A 10055-nucleotide genomic window follows, 5' to 3' on the forward strand; every position below is an offset into this window, starting at 1 on the left:
CTATTGGGGAGAAATGTAACGGTGTTATAATAAAATTACGAAGGGAGACAGATAAACTGTCAGTAATTTAAGCTTAGTTTCCTTATCCACACAAACCTCAGGTTACATCACTTTGTAGATGTCCACATAAACATTGTATACATGTACACATTAAAAAAATGCAAAGTTGTGGATATTTCAATGGACAGTAATGAAACGAATTCTACAAATGGATTCATCAGGGGCCAAAAAGGGGTGGCCCAGCGTACTTTCCTATGCTATTCCAACATCCAATCAGATCAGTACTTTGGTACGTGTGTATTTCTGCTATAATAGAGTCACCCTTTAATACTAAACGTATCAGACAGCAAAGGCAGACTCTGAGGAAGCTTAATGACTGGCTCGATAGGAGATGATGATTTAATAGAAGGGTCTTCAGACTATATTTTTGTGTTATATGGGTTTAACCGTAGCGCAGAGCATATGTTATAACCTTACTGTCACAAAAATTGTAACAACTATGTCTTAATCTGTTACCTAAGGCTCTCAATACTGTCATAGCAACGTTGTTATGATGTAGTTAGATATTTTCAGCAAATCGTGAATAGGCCCGCTGGCGACGCCATCTGCAGTAAGAGGCTACTAGAGGTTATTTGATATATGTCATTTGATACACATTGATTTAGTTTTTTTTTTTGTTGGTTTCAGCAGATATGGACCAATTACCACCTTCCCAGTATTGTTATCCGTGGAATAATGCATCATGCATCAAAACGGTCAGGCCTGCGTACGAGTATTCACTAATGCTGTTCGTGTTCTCAGTGATCTCCTCGATCACTGTGGTAGTGAACCTGCTGGTAGTCATTGCCATCGCACACTTTAAGCAGCTTCACACACCCACGAACCTTCTCATCCTCTCGCTGGCCGTGGCTGACCTCCTAATCGGAGCCATTGTCATTCCGGTAGAGGCGGTGAAACTAACCGAGACATGTTGGTACTTTGGGCAACACTTTTGTTTTATCTTCCAGTGTGTCGTGTACACGCTGCTGTCCTCCGCTCTTGGCCATTTCGTTGTGATTGCCGTGGACAGATATGTGGCAGTGCATGACCCCCTCCTGTACACTCAGAGGATAACGGTGAAGAGGACGCTCACATCTCTTGCCGTTATTTGGTCGTGCTCTGTGCTATATAACCTCCTGCTGCTTTATTGTAACAACAGCCTTAATGTATCGGGAGGTAGCGGGGTTTGCCATGGACAATGTTTGCTGTTTGTTAGCTTTGAGTGGGCATTGTTTGATATCTTCATCTCTTTCATCGCTCCGTGTGCCATCATGATCACTTTGTACCTGAGAATCTTTCAAGTGGCAACCTACCAGGCCCATGCCATTCATTCGATTTCGGCTAGCATGGGTCACACAGGCGATGCTAAATTGCCTGTAAAATCAGCAGAGGGCAAAGCAGCAAAAACACTGGGGATTGTCATGGCGGTCTATTTGCTCTGTTGGATACCGTATTATCTCTCTCTGCTCACTGCAGATGGTACCTTGTCCTCAGAAACCATTATGACTCTTCTCTCGTGGATTCTGTACACTAACTCGTGTGTGAACCCTATCATTTATGCATTGTTTTACTCATGGTTTAAAATGGCACTTAAATACATCTTGACTCTGAAAATAATGGATTCTTCCTCATCCTTTTTTAAGTTATAGCATATGACTGAGACATCATGTGCACATAAGTGTGTGCGGGTTGAATTTCACATGAGATATACTGTAGTATGTGCATGAACTGTTATTACACCCACCCCTATACCGAGGAAAAGCGGTTATTTCAATTTTTTTCTCTGTTAGCCTCACCAAACCAATACTGATATTTTTTTTAATCTTTGTACTATCTCTCTCTCTCTCTCTCTCTCTCTCTCTCTCTCTCTCTCTCTCTCTCTCTCTCTCTCTCTCTCTCTCTCTCATGTATCTGTATATGATGTATCTATAGTTTTTATTGTTGATTACTGGGTACACCAATAAACAGACAGAACTTGTTATAGCCTGCCACAACTTGTATTTAGGCATAATTTCCCCTTGAAATAGCATTTTCCCACTGAGTATATGGAACATATCTTCTTAAAAATACATTGGGAGAGTGTTCATTTGTCTTTATAAATGCATTTGTGCATTCACACGTGTCATATTGTAATCAGGTACTAGTTCCACTTATGTTGTAGAGAAAATAACATTCAGCAGGCCTTCCTGAGGTGCCTTCTTCTGCCTCTTTTGCACTGGCAGTTTTCTGGTAGGCCTACAGTTCGACACAGCGCGACTCGGCCGACACTTTTTGGTCTTCGATTAAGCTATGTCGTGCCCAATCGAAAAGCAAAAAGTGGTGGCCGAGTCGCGCTGTAGGCCTACCAGAAAATCACCAGTGGAAAAGAGGCATTACTGCAACTGTACATAGCTCTGTTTTTCACTTCACCTTAAGTGGTTGGCCTACAAATTCTGAAATTTGTAATGTAACATGAGTGTTGCATGCCCCACAAGAAAGATATACATTCTTCGTTTCACGACAATAAAAAATGTCTGTGGTAGTATACGTCATCAATGTTTTGGAGGGAGCCATCAAACGTGACATTGCATAGGGCCTAGTCCTACATAAGAAAGAGTGAGAGTGGCTCTTGCAAGTTCTGTTCACCTGTTGAAAGGCCCAAAACAACCTGTGACTCCAGGAAAAATAATTGATGATGTGTCCATTAAAGTCAATCAGAAGATGGAAAGCAGAAGGTCCCAGGCACTCAGAGGTGAATCAGTCCGAAGAAGGAGGTATATTAAAAAGCCTTTATTAACTGTGGCTACTCATAATTGAAATTAAAATGCCAACATGTTTCGACCATCTAGGTCTTCATCAGGGCAAAGCAAAGACAAAAGACAATCAGAAGATGCTTGACAAATAGTACAAGGGTATACTTTCTGTATCTACAAAGTAGTAACTACGCAGAGCTCCGAACTGAATAAAATTACTTTAAAATGATCTATTGTCCAGTCTAAATAGTAGGCCCATTAGGTAGATAATTGATGTGGTGGTTTTTTGACTTTGTATTATCATATTTTTGCAGATCAATCATGTTACTTCATGCTATATTTTGATTAGTGGTGGGCCGTTATCGGCGTTAACGTGCTGCGATAATGTGAGACTCTTATCGCTCGACAAAGAAAATATCGCACGTTAATCTATTCTCAAAATATGGATTTGGGGTTTGGGGATGCGCTTCACCATAGCGTTCAATTGACGGACGCTTTCAGACTGCCCTCCAGTCACTTCGCCTCTCCACCTGTTGCTCAGCAGAGCAGACCTACTAAATATGAACAGTGTTTGCATGCTGTAACATTAATCTCTCTGTCGTGGTAGGTGTTGTTTTAGTGCTTTTTCATAAGTGGTAGACTAGAGAGACGTTATTGTTTGAGGTGAAGCAGACATTATTGTGTACCAGCCCGACATAGCCTACATTTCCTCACGCATTGCATAGAACACAAACAACAGTCCTGTTCCAGAAATCTTGCCTGTGCCATAATTGCAAAACATTCCTTGTGATACATTGTGAAGATTGTCAAACTGAAACTGTCAATATCTACTCTCGCTGAATGTTTGTGTTATGATCGCGCATTTGCGACTCATGTCAGACGGTAATACACCTCGCGGTTGTTGCGCTTGATATAGCCAACCTCGCGGTCGTCGCGCTTGACTTTTTTTTTTGCAAACTGAATTCATTTGGAGTTGTAACTCCGCTGGCATTCTAACACAGAGAACAACTGTCAGGTTTAGGCCAAATCGATGTGGGCCAGTGTTTTAGGGTCTAGAACTAGCTTTAGAAATCTAGTAGCCTGGCTCTGACTTTGCTGTACCTGCTGCGCAGCTCCTCCCTCTCTAAAGGAGCCGCTGCCCTTTTTAACAGTCAGTGGCAGATTCATTCTCTCTCTCTCTCTCTCTCTCTCTCTCTCTCTCTCTCTCTCTCTCTCTCTCTCTCTCTGCCCATTAGAAATGCTGAATTGTTGAGGTCATTTTGTTTAAATAGTCTAAATGTTTGATAGATTTATCTGTATTTGCCTCTACAATTTATAGCACTGTTCATTTTGAAATGTCAGTATATTATGACTGTAAATGCTTCCTAACATATTCGAAACACTTCTCAAATATTGCAGTGATTTTTTTTTTCATCACCAAATATCAACCATTTTTTTGATGATGAGATGCATTTTGGAAAAAAGAGATGAGCTCTGGTCTAATGCGCCATCTTAAGAAACCCCCTAGGTTTTTTTTTCGTCATTATTTCGCCAGCGTGCCTATTCTGAATGAGCCATTTTGATGTAGATTAATCTAGATTAATCTAGATTAATTTCATAATTACAGTGAGATTAATCTAGATTAAAAAAAATAATCTATGCCCACTCCCAATTTTGATATATTCATTAAAAGTCATGATAACTCTTTCTCAACAACAATGTACTGCCATCTTGATTTGTAGGACAGCATAGCAGTTGCATCTTTATCAATCCTAACAAGTTCAAGTTCATTATAGCTAAATCATTAGTATAAAAATACAGTTGCTAGAAATGTGTATGATTTGCGTAGCCTGGCAAGCCAGACAAAATGAGAGATTAAATGTGAATATTTAATCTGCCCCCTATCAATGAGACATCGAAAGATTGTTGAAGGGAACAACCTGTTGTTTTTCTAACAGTGTCTGTGCCTATTGGCCAATGATTTGTCATCCCTCCCTCAAAACTCTGTCCGCATTGCATCCAAAGACTCAAAACAAATCTCCTGTGTTGTGATTGGTCCACCAGTTTCAGGGCCTGGGGCATCAAAAATATTTTTGACCGCTGGCGGGTGGGGCTAGTTTACTAGGCTATGATTTTCCCACAATTACGACAATACAACCAGAAGACAAACCAAAACAGAGGGGGGGGGGGTAAGAGAGGCAAGGAGGCACATAAATAACAGGGAATGACGTATACAAAAATATTGTCAAACTCTGTCTCCAAAGTACCAACACATATCAACCAATCTCGAGTCCTCCACTGGCACTGGCAATATAATACTCAACATGCAAGTCAGCCACAGCCAAGGAGAGGGTGAGCAGATATCTGAGATTTTAAAGCTGCTTACCTAAAATGTGCCACATAAGTAATCACCAGTATGTAAAACACACTGTTGTCAAACTGATATCAAGAACAAAATGTATGCACATTATCACATGTTGATTGTGGCAAATAAATGGGGTCATTCATTCTCATGGGAGTGTACGCACACTTCCATCTTCATGGTGGGTAGGGGTCCTATGCCACATATATTCACTTATAACAAAGAAAGCATGCACATGTAAACAGGCTTACACTGTTAGTACACATTAGTGAAGTCGACACAAAAACTAAGCCTAAATATGTGTGTGTATGTGTGTGTGTGTGTGTGCATGCTTTCGTGCATGTGTGAGTGACTGTATGCGTGTGTGCATGTGAGAACATGCGGGCGTGTGTGTGTGTGTGCATACGTGCCTAAGAGTGTGTGTGTGTGTGTGTGTGTGTGTGTGTGTGTGTGTGTGTGTGTGTGTGTGTGTGTGTGTGTGTGTGTGTGTGTGTGTGTGTGTCGGGGAGAGAGCTGGAATGCTCTGTTCCATTTCTCATTATAAAACGAAAGCAAACCTAACAAAACAATTTTAGGTGTGCAGTCATTCTGATGTTTGAACAAACAAACATCATGGGAGGGCCAACTATTGCATCACCTGGCGCTTACAGTATGTGTCATTTCACACCTCTAATGTGACACCTGGTGCCACAGGGGTGTGTGGCATCATTATAAGCGACAGGGTCCCTCCTCAGGTGTTAATTGTGTCCTCTGGTTCACAGGGTTCGGGTGAGAAATGACAAACACATGCAAACAGTGCATCATTAGATTGATCTCTAAAGACCAAAGCTGTGACCAACAGCAAGAGCATTTGAACGACAACAAAAAACAGACACGCGTTAAACAAAAGTTGATTAGTGTAGTGTAGATATGCTTGACCCACTGTGCTGTCCATTATTGCACTACATTATAAAGGTTAGGGTCCGGGTGTTAAGGTCCAGTTTAGCTGTGGTCTATTCAGCCCTACAAAGGAAAAGTGCAGTAAAAGGTACTGCAACTATGCTGCTCTTTGAATCTGTGTCGCCTATTGCCAAATTTGACCTTTTCATGAAAGTTTACTAAGTAATAAACTAATATTTTCTAGTATGGCCCAAGTACAGTCATTTTTGCAGCGTAAAATGACTCTTTCTGGAAATTCAAAATGGCTGACCATGGAGAAGATCCCCCTTTTCATGTATGAAAAGTGCAATTCTTCCAGTCATAATAAATACTTAGAATTTGATGGTGGTGGTAAATATTCATGAAACCGGTAACATTAGTGAATGGGCAGCATGAATTCTGGATATAAAGAACTAAAAATCTCACACAGTGTCACATTTGTGCATTCAAACAACAGAATATCACCCCACCGGGATGATCCTTCTGGTAGCCTGTGAAATAGATAATGAAGCCAGACGTGGCCGTGATCATGGACAGCTACCACCTCCGGTAGAAAAGACTAGAGTAGACAGAAAATAGTTCTAGGCACGACATGGTGCGTCATTTGAGGACACTCCTCCTGAGAACCGTCAACTATCCCACTCATCCACATCATACCACTGCGGACCCAAACTCAACCTAAATAGGCTAAACAATAGACAATGACGCTGAAATATTCCACAGTCGTTCATCTCGAGGATGGACATTTCAAAGAATGTCAGACGAGCCGAACCTCAAAGCGTGTATTATACAGCGTTTGATTATTATCATTTTAAACTGCCTCGTTAGGATAGCAAGCAACGTTATCACTTGGGCATACTGGGACTGGCAAAGTGAACACACAGCCGCAAACCAAACCAAAATCCAGGAACCCACAACCCCTAGTTCGTTCTGTTGCCAAAATCACTCGTGATGAATTATTCTTTGAGAAATGTAGCCATTGCTATGTCATTCAAAACATTCTCACTAGTTGCAGGTTAAGATTACACCTGAAATGCATATGTGAGGCATAGCTACTGTAAAACCAATGCAACCGAACTATTTTTCAAACAACTCTTCCTTCATCTTGACAAAATCAAATAAAACTTAGACCCAAGTCAACGCCACGGCGGGCAAATGTAATAATCAAATTTCCTTACCTTGAAATGCTGTCTTGATTACAGGGCTTCTCGCAATAATATTCTCACGGTTTGACATATCCAACCCAGCTAGCAAACTGCTAACGTTGTTTTGCTTGTTGCCTCCCATTCCACATAGCCAGTCTTTTCGGTTGTACCACTCACTGTGAAATAATCAAATAATATTCTGTCCAATCTCCTGAATCAATTTCCTCAGCTCTGGTGTCGGTCGTCCATTCTTTATCACGTCTTGTTTCCCTTGGAAATCCAACTTTGAGAATGATCTTAGTTTCGTTATGAAATCCACTTCCATGGTAGCAGTCAACGTGAACAAGCTAGTGGCAGAAATATTCTAGTAATCTCTCTGCTAGTGGCGCTATGACGTCACTGACAAAGCTAGACTCAACGGCAGAATGAGGGTGAGGCCAATGTGTTTCTCGCCGCACTACTCTATTTTTCAATGGGGTTATGCCAAAGCGCTCAGAGTAAAGAAATGATAATCACACGTAGAAAATAGTGAAAACAAATATCAGGAAAACGAGGGCACACCATACATATTTCTATTAAGTGTATAAAACGTTTAATACAATATTACGAATTGCATACACAGAACGAGCAAAATGGCGCATGCGCTGAAGCTTGTTACTGAGGGATTGCGCAATCTGCGGTGAGGCCAACTCGGGAGTTGCCCCAAATTCAGTGTATTCGGAGCAGGAGGTGGGAAAATAGTGCGGTTTTGGCCACAAAAATGATTGAAAATGATTGAAACTGTTTAAATACTGCAAAAATTGTAGTTATGGTAAATATGCTCGAAAACAGTAGTTATTATTGTTACTATTATTCACATTTACTGCATCTCATCATTCTCATGAAGTCTAGAAGAGACAGGTGAGGCACAGCCTCCCCTGCCGTATTGGAGTGCACGTGCCTGCACCATTCATACTGTGAATGCCATCCCTTCGTTGGATATGGAAATATATGGAAATTCAAATTTGTGTTGTTCTACCTTACTTCACCACAATTCAGTCATGAATATTGATGCTTTCAAGGGTGGAGCATTGGGGAGAAAAAACATAAAGCTACAGGCCAAAACTCTTAATGTCCAGGTGAAGATCACCCTTATTCATTTCAGCTTTATTTCTTCATATGCAGAGCTGATGACCTCTTCGTCATATCACTCCATGTAAAATGTATGTGACATATACGTAAACGCTTGACTTGACTTGAGGTGTGTAGTGGATTAATAACATTCTCCACCTCCCTTCAAAGACACAACGGGCAAATGGAGTTTATCGAATCAAAGGACAATTACGCAGTTTCATATTGTTTCCCAACTCACAATTTCTCCTGTGTGAAGGTTGTTAGATCAAAACCAGAGTACATGTTGATGTATATATTTTTTTCTTTATTGTCATTTTTTACTGTGTCGATGAATCTGCTGGTGATCATATCCATTTGTCATTTCAAACAGCTTCACACTCCTACTAACCTGCTTATTCTGTCTTTGTCTGTGTCTGATTTCATGGTTGGACTGATTGTTATCCCTATCGAAAGCATTAGGCTCATAGAGTCATGCTGGTATTTTGGGAAGACATTTTGTTCTATTTTCCAGGCCACTGTATTTACCGTTATCTTTGTCTCTCTGTACAATCTGGTGTTGATCGCTGTTGATCGGTACTACGCTGTGTGTGAGCCTTTGCTCTACTGCTCCAGAATGACCATGACCAAAACCATGATGTTAATCATCCTCATGTGGTCGTACTCCATCGTATACAACCTGACTCTTCTTTACTGCAATGCAAACTTGTACCGCACCCCCCAGGAAGACCACATTTGTCACGGGGACTGCACGATGCTTGTCAGCTTCACCTGGGGTGTCATTGACCTCATGGTGTCATTCATCGGGCCGTGCTCTGTTATCCTCGGCATGTACGTGCACATTTTAAAAGTGGCTCGGAGGCAGGAGAAGGCCATTAACAGGGCTGCGGGTCGGTTCAAAGACTCCAAAGTCGTGGACACGGAGTCGTCACAGACCAAGACGTCCGAGAGGAAGGGCACCAAAACACTGGCGATTGTCCTTTTTGTGTTCATGACCTGTTGGATCACCCACTACGCCTGTGTGCTCTCGGAAGAGCTCATATCAAACCCCTCGCTTGTCATCGCCTTCCTCGTCTGGATCCTCTACATCAACTCTTTCCTGAACCCCATCATCTACGCTTTTCGCTACACATGGTTCAGGGTTTCTATTAGGCACATACTCTCGCTCAGGGTTTTTGATTCTTCATCAGCTTACATTAATATCACTGCACAAAAGTGACTGAATGTGTAAGGGTGGATGATGACCTACCATACTGTGGACTGTGTTTGTGATTCGCTTATCCTTTTAGTTCGCCAAGCTTGAAGTAAAGAAAATATCCAATACTAATGGACATATACTCTATGTTGATGCATGGAAATGTGTATGTGTTGTGTTGGTCTGTTAATAAGCTATAACAGTGCTTAACCCCAATACCTATGTTCCAAAATAAGTTTCAGAGGTTTGCATGTATACACAAGGAAGTTAAACGATTAAATTGAAATAGCTAATGAAATGATCTGTGTGCATGATTTAGAATCTTAGTGAATGGTGAGTGATTAAATATACAGTATAGGGCCCACAGTAGCCTATATGTAGGGTCCACAGTATATCTAGGGCCCACTTGGAAAAGAGATAGCTCCCTCAATGTGACTACCCCCAAAGTTTTTCTTCAGTGTGTTGCTCTAAATGAAATTCATCATCCTAACTACAGATATTGAGCCAAGGTCTTGTTGACCTTTGCAGGAACAGTCAGCAGAAGGTGGGAGGAAAATTAGTTGTGCAATAGTGAG

General features: G+C 41.3%; 2 protein-coding genes across 2 annotated transcripts; both read left to right on the forward strand.

The window, feature by feature from the left end:
* The first annotated feature begins 692 nt into the window (after window positions 1-692).
* Window positions 693-1688, forward strand: LOC134453358 (trace amine-associated receptor 13c-like). Its single transcript, XM_063204236.1, has one exon. The coding sequence runs from the start codon at window positions 693-695 to the stop codon at window positions 1686-1688; it is 996 nt and encodes a 331-aa protein (XP_063060306.1).
* Window positions 1689-8469: 6781 nt separating this feature from the next.
* On the forward strand, window positions 8470-9504 carry LOC134453359 (trace amine-associated receptor 13c-like). Its single transcript, XM_063204237.1, has one exon. It carries the CDS (start codon window positions 8470-8472, stop codon window positions 9502-9504), a length of 1035 nt encoding a protein of 344 aa, XP_063060307.1.
* Window positions 9505-10055: the final 551 nt, after the last annotated feature.

Source organism: Engraulis encrasicolus, chromosome 7 (assembly GCF_034702125.1).
Source record: "Engraulis encrasicolus isolate BLACKSEA-1 chromosome 7, IST_EnEncr_1.0, whole genome shotgun sequence".
NCBI classification, from domain to species: domain Eukaryota; kingdom Metazoa; phylum Chordata; class Actinopteri; order Clupeiformes; family Engraulidae; genus Engraulis; species Engraulis encrasicolus.